Consider the following 21,889-nt stretch of genomic DNA (forward strand, 5'->3'; position numbering starts at 1 on the left):
AGGGGAGGGGAGGGGTGTGAGGGGCGGGTAGAAGAGGGGAGTGAGGGGCAGGTAGAGGAGGAGTGAGGAGCAGGTGGACAGGTGGAGGAGGGGAGTGAGGAGCAGGTGGACAGGTGGAGGAGGGGAGTGAGGGGCAGGTAGAGGGGGAGAGTGAGTTGAGGGGCAGGTAGAGGAGGGGAGTGAGGTGAGGGACGGGCATAGGAGGGGAGTGAGGGGTAAGTGAAGAGGTGGGCAGAGGGGGAGTGAGAGGTTAATAAGGGGCAGGCAGAGGGGCAATATTAACTAGGGGACAATGAGAGGACGGTGCCACTGTCGACTATAAGTGCCGGCCTACGAAGTCATTACTTAGCTTCCACTCAACTATCAACACAGTGCATCACTCCTGCTATGATGCAAGTCTTCGCTCCAATATAACTTTCGAGAACAATAATGACATTTGCCTTGTGTTGACTAAAATTACTTTGGCGAACCTAATTTTATTTACGAGTAATAATGTTCATGCAGAAGCTTCTTATTTCTCTTCCGTATAATATAATTGGCTAATTTTTGTTTTGTCAGTAATCCTTGTATCAATCATGAATTTTCGTGATGTTAAATTTGATTAATGGGTAATTACTTTTTACAGAGAATACTTGTCCTTACACCGGATTTTCGGTACCTATAATTACATTATTTTTATTAGAGCTAACTATAGTCTTATTTACACTTATCTACAAGCCTATATTACATGTAATCACACTCACTATTAGATCTAATTATACTCTTTTTTAGAGGTAACCCATTGCTAGTGACTGTAGCCTAAATTAAAGGTAATAAAATTCAAAATTAAAGGAAATTGTAAGTTTCACATGACTATATATCTATAGGTTGGCCTCACCCTGGCCCTGCCGTCCCGCGGCTGATGCTCGAGCTGTAGGACTTCAGCCTGCGTCTGGGACGCGCCGAGGTCCTGGTTGTGGGACACCTCGTCCCGCAGCGTTCTTAGGGACACCACCGTCTGCGTCAGGTCCTGGGCAGGGGACGAACAGGGACGCGTTACTGGGGACATGTTACTGGGGGCATGTTACTAGGGACATGTTACTGGGGACACGTTACTGGGGACATATTACTGGAGACACGTTACTGGGGACACGTTACTGGGGACACGTTACTGGGGACACGTTACTGGAGATACGATACTGGGGACACGTTACTGGAGATACGATACTGGGGATGTTAGCGGGGACACGTTACTGGGGACATGTTACTGGGGACACGTTACTGGGGACATGTTACTGGGGACATGTTACTGGGGATCTGTTAGTGGGGACATGTTACTGGGGACATGTTACTGGGGACATGTTACTGGGGACACGTTACTGGGGACACGTTACTGGAGATACGATACTGGGGACACGTTACTGGGGACACGTTACTGGAGATACGATACTGGGGACACGTTACTGGAGACACGTTACTGTGGACACGTTACTGGGGATTCTATACTGGGGACATTTTAGTGGCAGGGCTTCACTTGATTAGGAATAAGAATATAAATTATACATAAAGCATAGGAAATTCGAACTCTGTTCTAGGTCACCTTGTGTAGAGATGTAGAAGAAATAAATATAACAGATAGAGAGCGACGTGGTCATTACTTTCGAGAGTGATTATTAGGAGGTGAGGTTTATAGGATGTGATAGGATGTACGAAGAGTAAGAAATAGGTGAAGAACTAGGGCCGTCTAGGGTAAAAGTCGAGCGACGCGGGTTGCGGCCGGCGGGACTATTTAAGCCGAAAGGTCGCATCGCGGAGTCACTCTAGTGCAGGAGTGCGAGGTATCCGGCCGCGGATCTCTGCAGTGTGGAAACGAGTTGAGACGGAGAACAGCCCATCAAAATCTTTACCGAGGGAACCACCGACTTTCTGCGAGTTAGAGTGTGGAATACCTTACCTACGAAGAAATAGTGGGACTGATCTACGAGATTCCCCGATTAGTTATCACCGAGCAAAGAAGCTGCTACTAAGTTGCCGCCGAGATAGAGTTTTGTTCTTTTAGCCAGCGACTACGGAGAAGAATTACCTTACCTACAAAGAGATCGCGAGCTTTGCCTGCAAAATTTCCTGAACCCATGCAGTAAATATAACTACCACGAAGAGTCTGCGATCGGATCGCCGCTGAGCGAGCTACAACCATACGACAACCGCCAGGTCGCCACCGAGGAACACCGATGGAGCAATTTTCCAGGGTTCATACCGAAGCTTCGCCGTCAGATTCGCCGTCCACGAACGAGTTGATGTACAAATGTGGAAATTGAGATACTAGTATTTCCGTGTATCAATTGTGTCTAATTTTCGCTGCGTTAGAGTCTGAATAAACAAATCCGTGCTTGTTAGTAATTGTGTCTAGTTTCTCTTATCTCATTTGCAAGAACGCAGGTCTACGCGAGATTTTCTGTAGGCAGTTCTGTGTCCAAGTCTTAGCCACCGTGTCCCAGCTCTGTAACTAGGTGTAGTATATCTTTCTTCTTAGTATATGAAGTTTAAGACAATTATGTGTGCCATTCTCTTTTGTCAAGTCGTAGCTGTCTAGTAGAGAACCACTGACGTGCCGTAAATTAGGCCACTCGGAAATTCGGGGATTTAATAACCAACCTGACATTAGACAAGTTTTAATAACAACTCAACCGAGAGGAATTACGTTCTCGGATTGATCCTGAGAAGTACATTGTCGAAGATAAAATAGAGATCGAGGAAAAGTTCATACAGTTAAAAAAAAATCCCGATAGGCTTTGAAACTTAAAGATTGACTTCAAAAAGATATATATTTTTCGCAACTTTCTATCATCCCATCTTCAAAAACTAATCACACTACCCACCTGGTAGAGCAGGGCGAGGGCAAGGCTCTGGTCGAGGTGCAGGCGGCGCGCCGCGAAGAGGCCGTCGAGGAAGCGGCGGCGGTCGTGCAGCGCCTCGAGCTGGTGCTCTACCTGGCTGCAGGCTGGGGGGAGGCAATGGAGTATTATATAGGCTAGGAGAGTAGGGAATATGAGAGTAGAGGAAATGAGGGTAGAGGCTAGGAGGACAGAGGATAGGAGGGTAGAGGTTAGGAGGACAGAGGATAGGAAAGCAGAGGCTAGGAGGGTAGTGGCTAGGCGGGTAGCGGCTAGGAGGGCAGAAGATAGAAGGGCAGAGGATTGGAGGGCAGAGGCGAGGATGGCAGGGGCTATGTGGGCAGAGGCTAGAAGGGCAGAGACTAGGAGGGCAGAGGCTAGGAAGGCAGAGATAACGAGGGTAGATGCAAGCAGGGAATAGGTTACGAGGGTAGGGGATAGGCGGGCAGAGGGTAGGAGGGTAGAGGCTATGAGGGCTGAGTATAGGTGGGTAGAGGCTAGAAGGGTAGAGGTAACAAGGGCATAATAGACTAGGAGGCTGCCAGTTCAGGTGCGTACCGAAGTCAATGCTGATCCTGATGTGCTGCGGTCTGGAGTCCATCGTGGCGCCCTCGTGCAGGAGCCCCCTGAGCCTGGCGAGGAGGACCTGCCCCTCCTGCAGCGTGTGCATGGAGGCCTCCAGCACGGCGCGCTTGTGGTCGTGCAGGGCGCTGATCAGCTCCCGGCAGGTCTCCACCTCCGTCGGTAGGAGGTTGTCCGTGTAGGTCTTCTCGGCCGCGTCCAGCGCGCTGCTGTAGCGACTGGCGCGCCTGCGGAGAAAGCGGCGCGTCAAGTGAGATATATCACGTGTAGTGCAAAGATATGTGGCATACGGTGCTGTGGTGCAAAGAACCATCTTTTCAAATGTGATATCGTAACGCGTAGCCACATAACAGCCCGCGACATGAATTAAATCACAATCTTTGTGAGTAATCCAACACCACCGCAAATCCTCAGTGCCATCGCATCAAGAAGTCACTCACGTCTGGAAGATGACCGCCAGATCCAGCAGGTTCTTGCGTGTTTCCAGCTGCTGGTTGAGTTCTTTCCAGGCAAGACCCAGCGACTCGGCCATGGCTGCGTACACTTCAGCTCGCGGCCGCTGAGTCGAGATGAGCTGGTCTGCTTGGTTCAGCAGGTCCTCCACGGGACTCTGCTTGCTCTGTAATGCGGTATGAAAATTACCTTCATAACCTTACGGGAATATACACAGATTAATACAAATACACACACACACACATGCATACTTCTTAACCCTACAGTGGTCGCGTTTAATACACATGTATACTTCTTAACTATAAAGTGATCGCGTGTAATACACATGTATACAGTGTACTTCTTAACCCTACAGTGGTCGCGTTTAGTACACACGTATACTTCTTAACTCTACAGTGGTGGCGTGTAATACACATGTATACAGTATACTTCTTAACCCTACAGTGGTCACGTGGAATACACACGTATACTTCTTAACCCTACAGTAGTCATGCGTAATACACACGTATACTTCTTAACCCTACAGTGTCGCGTGCAATACACATGTAATCCACGCCTAAGAAAATCGACCTAAACGAAACCGAACGAAAAGGAGCCAAATTTGATCAGTTGTTGCACGCGACGACAGCAGTGACGAATAACACTTCGTTTTTGTTTACGTTATACGTCACTTGGATACGAGGAGGCACGTTTGTTGCCAGTGATTATGCAGTTGATTTTACGCGAGATAAGCTTGGGTATTCGTGCTATACGACATCATTGATCAATCGAAAAAACTATTCTGACTCCACTAACTACATACTCGTGCTTCACATCAAATATTCAATGATTACAGACTTATAATTATATTCGAGAATAATTAACGGTTAAACTTCCACAAAGTGAGCTTTTAAACTATAGGGAAAGCTATCGTACTATCATTATATAGTATCGCTCGTGATCAAGTTGATGCACTAGAAAAATATTCAAAGACCACATGCGGCGGAACTTAATAACTGAAATAGAACAAATAGGATGCCTAGCAGAACCCTTCCCAACCACTGCATTCAATAGTATTAAGTGTAGTAGTATTACATTCAGTAGTATTTCGGCGGCAGCGTCTGGCAGGGTAGTAACGTGGCCAAGGGTGCACGAGAATAGTGAGGTACGAACCGCACTAATAATTGTGCATGGATTTTATCAGTTTCGTGTAGGCATACATCATCATTAATATTTAAAATCTCTCGATTTCCCAAAGCTACCGCACAAATTTCTCATCTTCAATGCAGACAGCGGCAACTTCCTGAGGCTGGGATTGCACAGAAGTGAATATTGGATGCGGAAACATTTAATATACACATACAATATTCATCATCGTTGCGTACCTGCTATTTGGTGAGGACCTCGAGGTGCGTATTCACATGCAATATCCATCATCATTGCGTACCTGCAGTTTGGTGAGGACCTCGAGGTGCGCGCGTTGCATGGCCTGAGCCTCCTGCAGGTTGGAGCCGAGGTGCACGAGGCCGGGCGCCAGCTCCACGATGCGCAACTCCAGCCATTCCGAGCTCTGCGCACCGTCAACAAGCAAATTAATTCATATCAATTTAATAATACATTTTCAAATTAATTCATATCAATTTGAAAATACATGTTAATGATATGCACGTTTCTAGAAAATTGGTCTCGAAGCTATGAGCTTAGCAAAAAAATGGCGGTCAAATTTAATTGAAACATGAATCCGAACAGTCAAAGAAACGGGTTATATATAACACTTATTCTGAACACTTGTAGTGTGGAAGTAAAACTAGAAATGAACTTTTGATACAGACACAGTATTACTGAATTATTTTTTATCCAAATAGGGAGCTATAAGGAAAATTGATTTCTATAAATGAATAATTAGTCGAAACAAAAATTGATGTCTGATTGGAGATAATGATTGTAAAATTAAAGAAAGGTTGAAAATAATCAATTCGTGGAGAAAAGTAGAATCGACGGACACAGTATGAATAAATTGACTGTCTATATATAATCCGTTGAGAAACGAAGAAACTTATTCATTCATACGAAAATGTACAAAGAAACCCGTCAAGAAATAAATTTTCTTTCTAGTAACAAAAACTGCGGACAAATTCGACAGCGGATAACGCAAGCAGCGACCAGGGACACTCGTCCTCCACAGCGGACTGTTGCAGAACGCCGTTGTGGTGCACAGCACAGGAGGGTAAACCGGTAAAACACCGGGGGCACAGCACAGGAGGGCATTACACAGTGGGTACTATAGCACAGGAGGGTAAAGCACAGGAGGGCATTACACAGTGGGTACAGCACAGGAGGGTAATGCACAGGAGGGCATTACACAGTGGGTACAGCACAGGAGGGCATTACACAGTGGGTCTACAGCACAGGAGGGTAATGCACAGGAGGGCATTACACAGTGGGTACTACAGCACAGGAGGGTAATGCACAGGAGGGCATTACACAGTGGGTACAGCACAGGAGGGCACAGCAGGGCAAATTTCTAGACGCTATTAAGGAAAACGTTTTCGAATGAATTTCTGTCGTCTTAAAAAAATTTGCGAAGTCTAATGTAAATCGCCTTTCTTAGTAACACACGCAAGTAAATTAGATTTTAATAATAATCGTCGAAGTTCAAAAGTTACTCCTTTAGTCACAAAAATGTTTTTCGTAAAAGTATCGTATGATTGAATACTCTATAAGTAATTAAATTTCAGTTTAATAGCGCCGATAAACAAGGAGTCGCGGTAAAAGACATGCAAAGCAAGCCTAGACGCTGTGCGCGTCCCAATGAAGAGGAAAATTTTCAAAGCATTCCTTTCAATAATCATACAATTGTATAAGCAACTAATAAAAGCGACGGAAGCGTCGAAAGGTCATATTAAATTAGTGCACCAACGTTAAATGCTTTTAAAACGAAGCCAGCATATCCACTCATGCCCGATGTACGACTGGTCAGGACTGCTGCATGCCAGATAAGGCCCACATCGAGCTCTTCTGATGCTCGTTTGCCCAGCGCGGCTCTGGTTCATATGATCATTTGGGCTCTTCGAAAGAAGTGCTATCGGTAAAATTTCTCGACACGTGAGAATGAATCTGTTGTTTGCATCCGTAACAGATTTTTATCCACCAAACAAGATAACAACCTCATATAGAAAGACTTAAAAACTATACCAACGAAACGAAACGCTTGCGCTGCACAACATGACGACACAATGAATGATATGTTTGATACACGCTAAGCAAAATAACGTCCGCAAAAAATAGCAATCGCATTTAGGGATGACGTAATGTTTGAAGTGGCGCACCGTGTGGCAGGATGTCGGCGGAGGGAGGTTCGGTGAGGTATTTAAGCCAAATTAGGGCGAGGCATGCAGCTTATCGGAGCTGTGGCGCGATTAGATGTGGCCGCTCCGACTACAAGCCATCTCGAAACGTGGATAATTGCCGCAACGTAATCGGTATAATAAAGATGGATTCGAGCTGAAAATCCTTACTTGCGTGAGGATCTTTCTTCATGACGACGCTTTAGCATTGATTGTGAGTTAAATGGCAGTCGTAAGTTGCTTGTTGACCAAACATTGTTTGATGGCCGCAACTGCTTAGATGGCCGTAACTGCTTTGATGGCCGCAAGTTTCTTAGATGGCCAAATATTTCTTGATGGTCGTATATCGTTTGATGGCCTCACGCTGCTTGTGCTTGATGGTCGGAAGCGCTATGTAGTGACTAACTATTTGATGTCGCAAATTGTTTGATGGCCAAGAGTTGCTTCATGGACGCCAGCTGTTTGACAACTGCAAGTTGCGTGGTGGCCGCTGGCTGTTCGATGGCCACAAGTTGTATGATGGCCGATGGATGTTTGATGGCCACAAGTTGCGTGGTGGCCGCTGGCTGTACGATGGCCACAAGTTGTATGATGGCTGCTGGCTGTTCGATGGCCACAAGTTATATGATGGCCGCTGGATGTTTGATGGCCACGAGTTGCGTGGTGGCCGCTGGCTGTTTGATGGCCAGAAGTTGTATGATGGCCGCTGGATGTTTGATGGCCATAAGTTGCTTGGTGGTCACTAGTATTTTGATGGTCGCCGCCTGCCGCATGACGTCACGTTGTTCACTCCACACGACCAGCAGACCTGTAACCTGAGCGCTCTATTTCTGGCATGTACCGCAGCACTGCCACTGCTCTGCCACATACTGAGATGCTGCACTGCCACTACACTGCCTCATGCTGAGATGCCGCACTGCCACTGCACTGCCACAGGCTGAGATGCCGCACTGCCACTGCACTGGCACAGGCTGAGATGCCGCACTGCCACTGCACTGCCACATGCTAAGATGCCGCACTGCCACATGCTGAGATGCCACAATGTCACTGCACTGCCACACGCGGTGAGATGCCGCATTGCCACTGCACTGCCACATGTTTTGAAAAGTACAGCACTGCCACTGCACTGCCACATGCTGAGATACAGCACTGCCACTGCACTGCCACACGCGGTGAGATGCCGCACTGCCACTGCACGGCCACATGTTTTGAAAATTACAGCACTGCCACTGTACTGCCACACGCTATGAGATGCAGCACTGCCACTGTATTGCTGCATGCTGTGAGCACATGTTGATCTGTAAAATATTTGTGCAATGCAATATCTGTGCACTGCAATATCTGTGCAGTGCACATTAGAGAAAGCAGCGCTGGTGCAGAGCAGTGCATCTTTGCACAGCGCAGCAGGGCACGCAGCGTTTGTTGGTTCTGCAGGGACGGCAACAAACAAACACGTCAAACCCATGCGATCACCCACCGCCAGCCATGCGATCACCCACCGCCAGCCATGCGATCACCCACCGCCAGCCATGCGATCACCCACCGCCAGCCATGCGATCACCCACCGCCTGCACCAGTCGTAGGCGTGAACTTCATTTCCGATCCAAGAAATCAATGTTTGTGCCAACATTGACACCTACGTCAGCATATCGTAATTGATTTCCATGCCTTGTTTAACGATAAATTATTCATTTATTGTCCACAGGAAATTACTGTCGAATATTAATAACGATGTTCCAATCATGGGTGCTAAATAATCTCAGTTAGGCCACAATATGGTAGGGTCGTGGGAAATATACAGAGAAAACGAAAAAAATATACATATGAAATATAAATACTTTTTGTTTGCTTGATATCGGTTATGCATTAATTGACCAAAATAATTGAAAAGCATGCACATAATTCAATTTAACATACCGTAGTTCACATATTTCGAAAGGTCGTTAATAAACTAAAACTACTTCCTGAAATATGCCTTTCGATCTACCAACGTCATCTGAAGAATTGTCCGACTCTTTGATAATTTAAAATTTTAAATCAACGAATTCTCCGGTCATTAATCGCACGTGTATAAATCAACAAATTCTGCCATCTAAAACTAATAATTCAATGGATGTAGGGATATATCACGGTTAATTCGAGAAAATACCTCCGGCAGATGATGAGCTTTACAAGTAGAGTGAAGCCTCGATCATACATTTCGCACGCGTATAAATCAACAAATTCTGCCATCTAAAACTAATAATTCAACGGATGTAGGGATATTTCGCGGTTAATATGAGAAAATACCTCCGGCAGATGATGAGCCTTACAAGTAGAGTGAAGCCTCGATCATACATTTCGCACGCGTATAAATCAACAAATTCTGCCATCTAAAACTAATAATTCAACGGATGTAGGGATATTTCGCGGTTAATATGAGAAAATACCTCCGGCAGATGATGAGCCTTACAAGTAGAGTGAAGCCTCGATCATACATTTAAGGCGATTAATTAAGCGAAGTCGAGCAATGTTCGCACAGACATCGAAGTCTCGTCTCAACCTCACAAAACCTGAGATCGACAAGACCGATTCATTAAATCGGTCAGCCAAGCTTACTTTTTTCCTTTCACTTTCTCTCTGTTAGGAGATTACCTTATGGGTTATTTCAGAGGGCACATCAACAGCTGTGTTATGATTTCGTTCATTTTAATAAATGACATAGTATTTTTTTACCTAAAATTGAATTTCAGATTATTAAAAAAATCAAGTAAACAGTACAAAGGAACATTGGATTAATTCTTCTCATGCTTTTTCAGCAGCAATCAGGTACTCGAACACAATATTCGTGTTACCTTCTCATCCCTTTTAAGCCTGAAGAAAAACCCATTTGAAAGCGAAACTGCTCCATTCTGTGACGACATCAATTCAGAAATATTCTTTCCAGGAGATATATATATAGCGCGCTATAAAAAATTCATATTCAACAAACGTTGTTATTTTCAGTAATTAGCCATGCTTTTTTATTAAGCTCGATTTGTTATTTTTATTTTTTATCGCTTTACTTCGCCATTTCAAAGAACAACAAAAGTTTGTAGCCCCCAATAGTTGCGACTATACACAATCATTATATTGAAATCACCAGAAAAATGATGTCTAGAAAATGAACATCAGGTGATCGTAAATTAATTGCAGTTCTAATGCTGTTCAGCTGATATTTCTACGTTCACATAGAAATTCTTACCAACTCAACAACTGATGTTTTACATGGTGCCAATACCTGTGCGTATAGGTACTATATGAATATTAAACTCCACGGTAGCAATCGATTTTCGGTTCAGTTTCAACGCCCAACTTCTTTCACATGAGGATGTTTTGACAGAAGTTCGTATTCCGACCCAAATAACTGAACGATTCTTGAGCCTATAAATAAACCCTGTTATAAAGAATTGAAAAGCTCGAAGCACATTTGACGAGCCAAGAACCGATGAACAAAGAGTTCGTTTCAAAGAGGCAGTAAAGCCCAGGGCGACCGACCAGAACACGCACAGCGCACAGCAAGCTTTGGCGTGAAGAGGCGAGCATGCGTCGGAGACGGCGGCGCAGTTCACAGAAATATTTACATGGACGTCTCACGATCTAAAATGAAATAAGGCCAGGTTTAGAACTAAGAATTTGACTTTTTATTCATTTATTCAGAAAATTCAGTGGTATTCAAAGGACAATATAGTGACCTCTGCATGCGGTGCAGCACGTAATATGCAGTAAACGATTGAACTTGAAGGTTGAGCTAACTGTGAGCTCAGATTTTCACCGAAATTGAGGCAATCAATTACGAAGAATTTCAGCTGTATTTAAAAAACTGAAAGCTTTTAGCAAGTTATCAATTCTGAATATATACAGGGTTATACTAAATTATAGACTCAATTTAATAAATTCGTATTTATTTATTTAAGCATAAATTCAAAATGAAAAATTCATACACCAATAGAAAGAGAAAGATTTCAGAAAGAGAAAGAGAGTATTTGTATTTCACTGTCACTTTTGAGTGAGATGGCTACTGTGCAGTGTAAAGTTTTCAGAGTTATTGAGTTTGCTATAAAGTGGGTCGCAAGTTACAGTGCAGCGCGCATTTCGTCTCAGATTCGGTGTTGAACAACTCTGATTGATCTGAAGAACCGTATCACTGCTACGGTGCACTCAGTAACAGAAGATATGCTTTCTCGCGTGAGGGACGAGTTTGGCTACCGTTTAGATGTTTGCCGTGCAGCACAAAGGGGAGATATTGAACATTGATAAATTCGTAATAAATTATAATCTCTTCTTTTCATTTATGGATAAATTATTCATTTTGAGTTTATACTTAACTTGATCAGAATTTAGTAAATTGGGTCCATCATTTAACATTACCGTAAAATGTGGTAACTTAGACCACTTTTTTTTATAAATGATGCCATTTTTTTACTAGCTAAATTAAACTTGAATTGAAACATGCAAAATACAGGTCTATACTCTAGCTTCACTCACCATAAATTGCTGGCTCCTGCCTCTCATAGTCTTTATGTAATTTAAAAAAGAAGTGATGGTCTTTGTTACCCCAGCTCTTGGGGTATCTTAGACCGGGTGGTAAAATCAATTATATTTTTTGGTAAAATAACTCCAAATAAGTCCAGGTTTTGGTGCATTGTAGTAGAACTCTTCTAGTTACATATGCAAATGAAAAACTTTAGGAAAGTGTCATAGTTTGCAAATGGGGGGCGCCGCCCCATAATGAGGGAAATGTGACTACCTAATGGCAGCCCTGATGGGGTAATATTGACTAGCTTGGAAATTAAGTTAAAATTACCATATATAAGACTCTGTAGTCTGAAACATAAAGAAAAAACATAAATAGGCTGTCAAACATAAAATATGTTATATATGGTAATTTTATATTAACTTCCAAGCCGGTCTATGTTACCCCGCCGGTCTAAGTTACCCCATTTTACGGTACCCTTTATTTGCGAGAATTGTATTTTACCTAAATTTAATTGATGAACAGTCAACATGAAAATGGGGCTCAATAAAATTGTCGTCAAACTCCGAGCATCATTGGGGCTCTCCAAAAGGTCTATGAATCATGCAAAATATTAACAGCTAATTTATCAAGAACAAAGTATATTCTAATTTCCACAAAGCCTATGAAGATAATTAAATGCAGCAATTTCCGGCTCAAAAATTTACGAGCCCTGTGCGTGAAGCACAACCTAAGTCTGAACCTTATTAATTTAAAATATCAAGTGCTTTAAGGTCGGCGGTGGTGCTGACAGCCACACGTGACTGCGAGCAAGCTATGAATACAGGGTGAGTGATGGTCTCAGCGTCACGCGCCAGCAAGCCCAGCTATGCGAAGGCAGTGAACAACCAGCAATACGCATACCCTTTACCACCTGTGACCTGTACCACCTGCATAGCTTTGGCACCTGTGACTTGTCTTTGACAACTCCACGCAGGTGCAGATGCTCTGCATTAGCTGCCATCTGGACCAATTTAACCACTTCCAACCGATGTAATGTGCACCAACGAGAACCTAAAAATTCGGTACCTGAAACCAATGCACCCTGCACCACGTGCAACCCATGCACCATGCACCAAATGCAACCCGTGCACCATGCACCACCTGCAACCCACGCAGCCTGCACCAACTACAACCCATGCACCTTGCACCACTTGCAACCCATGCACCATGCACCAAATGCAACCCATGCACCATGCACCAAATGCAACCCATGCAAGCTGCACCACTGGCAACCCATGCAGCCTGCACCAACTGCAACCAATAAACCTGCACCAAGCTATTCATTCCATTTTCCAACTGGGCTCTATTTCATCGGAAAATTATGGTGCTAAATTTTTCTTTTTCCTGCAATTTTTAGTATTAGTGAAGCAAGAATCTAATTTAACAACTTTTACAATGAAACACGTGACAACTCATCTCAGTGGAAGAATTTTCCCCGTCCTATGAAATCGGCCTTACAAGTTTCTAACGGTTATATACGCTTATAGTTACATAGTGCATGCATGTTAATACCGACATGACGCGTTTTCTCTATAAATTTCTAGAAACTATGTTAAACACAAGCACCAATGCACAAGCCGCTTAAAGTTTAATTGGCAAACAAAAAGGCAGTGGTGCGCCTTCTGTCTCGTTACGTACCACAGAACGTGTCACAACAAAAGAAAATTAAAAGGATAATAGAGACGACAAACGCGGCATGAATACAAATTTATAGCTAGATATGGTCGCATATAGCAGTAAAAAATTAGATAGGTGTAAGATAAAAAAAAATTCAAATGTGAGGGTTATGCTTGGGGAACCGACGATATGGCAAGAAAAATGATAAGTTCAGATAAAAAAAATCAAATTCTAATTAAATTTGAACAAAAATACGTTCTATATTAACATTTTAACGACGAATCTATGTTAGAGACTTAATAGCACTGATGAACATGGAGAATGGACAGTTGCTGAACAAACTGGTTAGAGTTAGACGATGTTTGCTGTAGAAATTGGGCGGATAGCAGCGGTAAAATCTGAATTTTCTAACATAGAAGCATTTGATTGCTTGGAAAATAATTGATAACAGTTTTTAAACGGAAATTCACTTAAGATTTTGGCACGGGCCAATGAAAACAGTGAAAAAACATTGAACACATAAAAATCATCAAAGATGGTTAATTATACTTGTTGGACGTCGCGAATAAAAACCAATCACAGAAGAGTGCGTAGGTGCGTAAATAGCATTGCAAGGTTACTTGACATAGAAAAAATCGGTCGTTATCAATTAAATCCACCAAAAATCCACAATCGAGCTTTCAAAAAAATCAAACTATAATCTGACATAGTAGGCGCAAATAGTGTCTACAATTAGTCTACCAAGTGTAGAAAAAGAATTACTCTCTAACCCATAATAAATACTTTGTTAGTCTGAGCTCTAAAAACTCAAACGAAAAATGCTGCAAACGATGTGGACAAAAAAATTGGCAGCCATGCAGACGAACAAGGGCAGAAGCCAAGAGCGTTGAATATAAATAGATTTGTTAACCCTCTTCTTCTTATCTAGGAGTCAAAAGCTGCCTTTCATTAATCCTGCGGTGATTGTATATCACCGTAAAATTTGATTAAAATCGGCATAAGAATAATAATAAGAAAGTTCGAGAGAAACTTCGCTGATACTCATACACCAGGAATTAATACGTGCAAGTTCTTACTTTTGAATATAATGCGCTAAAAGGTAGAAAATTTCAGGATATGAAATTTTCAGGGAGGAAATTGCGAACAATTTTCATAGAGATTTATTCAGATCTTTCATTCAACTTGTTATTTTCCCGCACATACTATACTCCAAAAGCACCGTCATTTATTCTGGAACATATTTTCGAGATTCACCTTAGTGAGCAGGTTGATTTTACACGATCCCGAGTCGATGGTTAAAAAAATTTGTATATATAAAAGCAAATGACGTGACATCTCTCATTGATGTAACCGTGAGTAAAAGCGTGAATCCCGACTTCAGTTGGTTCAACCTCATGTAGGGCATAAGCTATATATGGACTTGATTATGATAGTGACTTTGTCCACAAGAAAAATAGTAACGAATTTTCCAAGGAACAATAAATGACCATCCACAAATCAGTTCAACTTCATTTCAGTAAAACTGTAAAAGACTACATAGTCAGGAAAGGATGGTAATGCAGTTAGGATTAAAAACTGGCTCAACAATCAATCGCTCACATATTCGATATATTCGTAGGCTTTTCAGTAGTTTCTTTGTAATTCATAGAATAATGGACATAATGGTCAGAAATAATTACGTACAATAACGTCAATTCAATTAAAAAACGCAAGAACGATATATCCACGCAGTTAGCTAAATCGCAACAGCACGTCCAAAGAAAGGCGAGTAATGCAGGCTAAAATGAACTGCCAGCCGCGCGTCAACTCAATGACATAAATTATCAATGACGCGTTATCAACGGGCGTACAATTAAAGGAGGCTTGATTCATTGCTAATAATCTTTAGCAGTATTATTCGAATTATCTTTTTCGGCAAAAACAGTCTGCTGCATTCCCATAATTAAAAACCGATGCTGAAATTGCATTGCCTTTATTTTTTAAACATTAATTTATCAAGCAGCATCATTTGCGCACGTATGAATGACGCATGAAACTGAATCGAGGAGCTATATATAGGCGCGCAGCTCAACTGCTTGGAGCAGCGGCAGCAGCGGGATTACCGGCAGCATTCACTAGAAGAGAACTTCAACATTTGAATGATTGGCTACAACCATATCTCTATATAGGCTTACACGGACAGAAACTTTGAATACGGACACCATTCGTCACTCGACGCTCCATTTATGACGACCGTATTGAATTTCTGGTCGAGTTCGCTGAGGCATGGCCTCACTCGACCGACTGGCCCAAATCACATTTTGCATTACTTTAGGTAGGAATAACACTACTAAAGAGATGACGAATTCGTCCGTCACATATGAAGTTAGGTGCTTAGGCTCCGAGGCTCACTCTATTACCCTATTCCGGTTTAAATTAACTAATGAACGCAAAAGACGTGTCACAGTCGCACGTGCCCAGACCACCGTCATCGCAAGCACCGAACGAAGAGCTCGTGGAGGAGCCTTGCATCACGTGACATTCTGACGCAAGAGTGAGCAGCTGTCACGGCTCTCAAGCAGATGTAACCAAGACCTGCAGCTGTCACACACAACGATGGGATAAACCCAAGAGTAAAAGCTGCAACAGCTACAGCTGTCAATCAAATACGAGTAGAACGTAGAGTAGCAACTGTACCACCTCTCAAGCTATCCGAACCAAGAGCCAGCTGCTCTCAAAGCTCTCAAGCAGAATTAGCTGGCAGCAGCAGCTTTCAGAAATCTCAAGCCGATGGTACAAACAGCTCAAAGCTGTGACAACTATCAAAAACAAGAAACTATAGACTCGTAGTCACCACAGCTCAAAGCAGAGTCTGAAGCTACCGCAGCATCCAAAGTTAAGTTGCCCATGCACAACAATCAGTTTCTTCAGCTCTGTTATCAGCTACGAGAAGTCAAGCTCAAACCGTACCTCTAACGTACAGCTGTTACCGTGCGACTCATTTCACTGCCATAGCCGTGCCAGAAGTGCAAGTACGGCCCTAACCGTACCGTGCACAAAGGAAAAACTCCACACCACAGCAACAGCGGCACTTCAACGTGCAGCCGTACATGACTACAATCGGCAGGAGATAGAACATAACGACAGCCATGCAGTACTGAAAAATAGTAAGACTGCAGAATATTCTTCAAATTTCTACACGCTGTTGTTCGCTATTGCTGCATTCGTGTAATATATTTTGTTTTAATTTGTATTGTTTTTTTTTGCTTAGTCGTGTTATTTTCTTTAATTTTTGTAATTTTTTGGCCTGACGATGCGCGATTCACATGAGCCTGGCGCGCATCCCAATTACTCGACTAAGGCGACATAGCAGATTCTATTCGCACAAGCTTGCGTGCCTAGGCACATCTTAATTTCGTTAAATGAATTACTATTATCAGAATAATCAGATTGACATGCCTGAGAAGATTCTAAAATGCATTCAAAGCCTGTGTGGCTTGAAGCGTTGTTTCTTCAATAAACGGTCGGGCCCTAGGCATTGCCATGTCATGTTCTCCGTCCGACAAGTGGGACAGGGACGAGTCAATAAGCAGGGACGAGTCAATAAGCAGGGACAAGTCAATAAGCAGGGACGAGTCAATAAGCAGGGACAAATAAGCAGGGACGAGCCAATAAGCAGGGACAAATCAATAAGCAGGGACGAGTCAATAAGCAGGGACAAGTCAATAAGCAGGGACGAGCCAATAAGCAGGGACGAGCCAATAAGCAGGGACGAGCCAATAAGCAGGGACGAGCCAATAAGCAGGGACGAGCCAATAAGCAGGGACGAGTCAATAAGCAGGGACAAGTCAATAAGCAGGGACAAGTCAATAAGCAGGGACACGTCAATAAGCAGGGACGAGCCAATATAAGTCCTTAATAATCTAACAATCCCTAATAATCTTATAAAATCTAATCCAATCTAATTTATAAATCGGTTATAATCCCTATTAATCTAACAAGTCACTAAGCAGAGATGATCTCTCATGATCCAAGAGGAGCTGTGGGGTCAGGTGACGGGGCAGTTGGGGTCGCATGATCAGAGAGTTCCGTAAAAAAGGTCCCTATATTGTGGATATTAAACTGAGTGTGATTATGATGCAATATCTACTTTAATAATCGTATTATAATTTAATACTGAGGGTCTAGCAATGAGGCGTAAAGTTCTACCCAGTGAACACCATCACCCAAAGCATAAGGTGTGTAACAAACCACCTATACTTAGATGGCATAAAACCACACATGAAATTCAGAGGGCACACAGAAACTCAGAAACACAGATGGCACAATGAAAACCAGATACAGAGATAACATAAAGAACCCCCTTCCATTCAGATGGCAAAAACAATGAGCTACTCAGGTGGCTCCAACAACTCAGTAACTCAGATGGCAAAAAAAGAGCCCTGCCACATAGACGCCAGAACAATTATTCCACTTAAAGGCACAAACACAAAGAAACACTCTCACTAAGATGGCAAAAAGAAGTCATGCCCCTCAGTTGGTACAATGCAGCCATGCCACTCAGACGGGATATTGCAGCCCTGCCACTCAGACGGCACAATGCAGCCCTGCCACTCAGATGGAACAATGCAGCCCTGCCACTCAGACGGCACAATGCAGCCCTGCCACTCAGACGACNTACCGCGGGGCACGGCTGGTGGGTATTTAATACCGCGGGGCACGGCTGGTGGGTATTTAATACCGCGGGGCACGGCTGGTGGGTATTTAATACCGCGGGGCACGGCTGGTGGGTATTTAATACCGCGGGGCACGGCTGGTGGGTATTTAATACCGCGGGGCACGGCTGGTGGGTATTTAATACCGCGGGGCACGGCTGGTGGGTATTTAATACCGCGGGGCACGGCTGGTGGGTATTTAATACCGCGGGACAAATATTGTGGGTATTTTGTCCCGCGGAGCTGGTGGGTATTTTAAAATGATGCCGCTTTTCTTTTGTTATGATACGCATAACCTGTTTTTTTTTGACATTTCCAGTTAACTCTCACTGAAGCGTTAGGTAAGCTTCAAACCGAAAAATTTTTCGTGGTTTGATTTCGTCACTACCCAAGCTAGAAAGCGAAATATTAATTGAGATGTCACGAAAATCTTAAATGTTCTATTCTGTAATAACTTAAAAAATGTTTGTGGAAAATTTTTTAAATAATCAAACAATTCATATCATGCGGACAAAAATGTATATAAGAAGAAAAGATATCTATAAAATATTCAATGCATAAACGGATGAGGAAAGTGACACTCATGCATTGAACAACTCGTGCAGGAGATGTCATGTGAGAGGAGCTGTAGAGGGCGCCTCGCAGCTGCAGCCGAGCTTGGCCCCGGTGCCAGCCCGTGGCGTGCCAACAGCCACACCAACACGTCAGAACCACTAAAAATACTCAATATCAACCTCAACTTAAGTGGCAACGACACTGGAATAAAAGCGAGCCGAAGTCGCTCAGAGTGGCTTTTACATCAGAAGAATTACTGAAACTCAGAATTTCAAGGTGTCTGAGTGTCAGGTGTCTGATGGTAGTCGCCAATTTGCAAGTCTCGTTCTTCACAACAAGAACAAAAGAACCTGTAGAAACATGAGCAAATCTCTACATCAATAACGTGGAATACACGCTTCTTGAGATACAAAACTTCTTTCATGTCATTTACAGAGTTAAAGAAGGGAAAATCGTAATCGGTGGTCGTTTAATGGCCGTCTCTAAACCCTTCCGAAAAACACACGCTAAGCTTGTGGTATGGTTACAGGTTCATTTATTATTATAGTATAGAAAAATTGGTTCGGTTCTTGGCTTGAAAAAAAAAATATTCACAAGAGCTGTTCTTTAAAAATAGCCGTGCAAGTAACAAGTACCACGATGTTTTGGTTTCTATCACGAAGTAGCCGGAGACAACAATCTAATGACAAAGCGATTCGAGACGGTGCTGAAAATATGAGCGCGTTTTGACGTCAAGACCTGAGGAATTAGGTAGACGGGCAACAGTCTATACCCGATTGTTGGTCGTATAGTCCTAAATTGCCTGACATTAGTATCGCTAAAAATTTATTGTCGAAGAAATATCTGAATTATTCGGTAGCCTAAATAACACGCTACCTTTCATTCCACTCGTGTGATAGATGAAGATTATAGGTAGCAGGTATTAAAAAATAGATATATCAACAGAAAATAAAACCTTTAGAGATACATAGAACTGCTGAGATACAAGCACAAAAAGGTCGCTGCAGCCCAACTAAAAACGAAGGGTGCGCGCAATACTGATTAATAATTCAAGTCACATGAGTACTGGTGCGAACAAAAAACAACAACTATGGTAAACATGACAAGAGCCCGACGAGAACTGCATCACAAAGTAACTGAGCCGCTTTACACTTGACTCTCTTTACGGCTAGTCATTGTAATGGTCGCTTGGTTCAAATTGAAGTTTGTTTATCATTCATAAAGCAAAGATATAGGCACGCTATAAGAAGACGACTTTCAATGGACCAATTGAAACCTTGGTTGCAAATCTGACGCCACTTGATAATCGCAGGCTTATCGATAATCTCCTATGGCGCAACTGTGAACACTGTATAGAAGACCGAGTGCGGTGCGAATTTATGAACTCGGTGGCCCGACCTGTTGAATCAACCATAAAATGACAAACCACCGATAATTTCTCAATGGTTAATAACATAACTAAAGTTGCGAGATAAATTCAACTCGTTAATGAGCCACAGCTTACAGGCAAGTCACAAGCCCAGGGCCATACTTTCAAAACTCGCTAAGTGAACGTAAGTACTTACGCTCTATTTTCTCGTCTATGATTGGCGGATTTTGCTTGAAAGGCCGTCAATGATTGGCTGATGAACTTACGATCTCTTAACTTTTGAAAGGCCGTCAATGATTGGCTGATGAACTTACGATCTCTTAACTTTTTTTGAAAGTATGGGCCCCAGGGCCCCAGGCGCAAGACCCCCACAAAGCGCTCCCTCATCGACGTCCACAGTTCGGTGTGCTGCCTCTACGTGTAAATATTTGTGCCAGTGCACCGGGACTGCTGTAAACAACGCGCACGCTACGGCCAGTCTCTCCTCATATAATCCATCTCAAGTCACCAAGGAGGCCTGCGTCTAGTGATGAAAGTAAGAATGTGGAATCCATCCATTCCTTGGTTTATGAAAAATCCAAACTGCAGTAATTGCGTTACACTTAAATTATTTCGAGTTACCTACAACTGCATCAGGCATACAGGAACTTAGAGTTCTTCAGTAAATACGATGGTGCGGTGCGACTATTTCAAGAATAAGATCTCTGGTTACATGTAAACTCTGAAATCCGCGCTAATATAACAATAGTGCTCGAGCTCTTAATAATTATCAATATATATAATATATTGTTTAAGGCACTTGGCTAATGGCTTGGTTCATTTTTTCCACACTTTATCATAGTTAATCATATTCAGATGAAAGTTTTCTGATCATTATCATATATAAACGGACTGCGACATGACTTGCACAGGTAAAAAAGCTAAACAGCCGAGGACACGAAACAATTGGCATTATAATCATTAGAATGTTTCCTCGAGTTTCATCGTGCGCGAGAATGTAAGGTACAAAATATGCCATCATAATTAACGATATTACCCAATATAGTACATAAAACACATCTCTACCACCGCTTTATGCCTTACTTCTTGCACGTCGAATTTAATGTCATAATCAAAAAACAATACACCGTAATAATATCACTCGTTTGCTTGAATCGCAAATTCACTAAAAACTTAATAGCAAAGAAAACTCCACAAAAATTCATTGAATCGCAAATTCACTAAAAACTTAATAGCAAAGAAAACTCCACAAAAATTCTGTGTTCTAGAATTTTCGAACTGACGATGGAGCTGGACTCCGAAACGTTTTCTTTAAAGATACTATGAATTTTTGTGGAGTTTTCTTTGCTATTAAGTTTTTAACAATACACCGTCGATCGTAAGATACGAGACATTTTCATGACAGTGAATAGAAGAAAACAAAAGTTTAAACAATTTCGTAAGCTGCCATAAAAAACTGTGCGAACTAATTCTTACATTTCGAGCATTAACTCATTAATTTCTTAATTAAAGAAACTCCCTCTGCATCGGAATATTCATAGGGCAGGCAGCGTACATGAGGGATCAGTTCGCCAGGCAGAGCCGCTGGCGCACCACTGAGTCTCGGCTTCTCCGTTCCGCACCAACGTGAGATCTACCAGGCCGATGCTGCATCCATAGCCACTTTTATTCGCAATACAACGCCTCACCTTCACTATAATAATTATAAATGAAAAATTAAGCATGGAAACTATTCCAAATAGTATGCATACATCATAAAATATCGCACAAATTTGCCACTTAAAAAGAGTCTGCGCTCACAACCGCTATCGTGTTAATGAACTCTAATGTTGGTGAGGCAAAATTGAACTCTACTACATTAATTATTCCAATAATCAGGTATT

General features: G+C 42.6%; 1 protein-coding gene across 1 annotated transcript in view; it reads right to left on the bottom strand.

Moving 5' to 3' along the window:
* LOC108682035 overlaps positions 1-21,889 on the bottom strand; it is a 45,086-nt gene that overhangs the window by 782 nt on the left and 22,415 nt on the right. Inside the window, exons 9-13 of the mRNA XM_047880519.1 lie at positions 5,335-5,457; positions 3,896-4,074; positions 3,432-3,682; positions 2,859-2,980; positions 878-1,009 (exon numbers count right to left, since the gene is read on the bottom strand). Of these exons, the coding sequence (XP_047736475.1) occupies positions 878-1,009; positions 2,859-2,980; positions 3,432-3,682; positions 3,896-4,074; positions 5,335-5,457 (807 nt within the window). The remainder of the gene's footprint in view (positions 1-877; positions 1,010-2,858; positions 2,981-3,431; positions 3,683-3,895; positions 4,075-5,334; positions 5,458-21,889) is intronic.

The sequence above is a fragment of the Hyalella azteca genome, unplaced genomic scaffold (assembly GCF_000764305.2).
Source record: "Hyalella azteca isolate HAZT.00-mixed unplaced genomic scaffold, Hazt_2.0.2 contig5528, whole genome shotgun sequence".
Taxonomy (NCBI): domain Eukaryota; kingdom Metazoa; phylum Arthropoda; class Malacostraca; order Amphipoda; family Hyalellidae; genus Hyalella; species Hyalella azteca.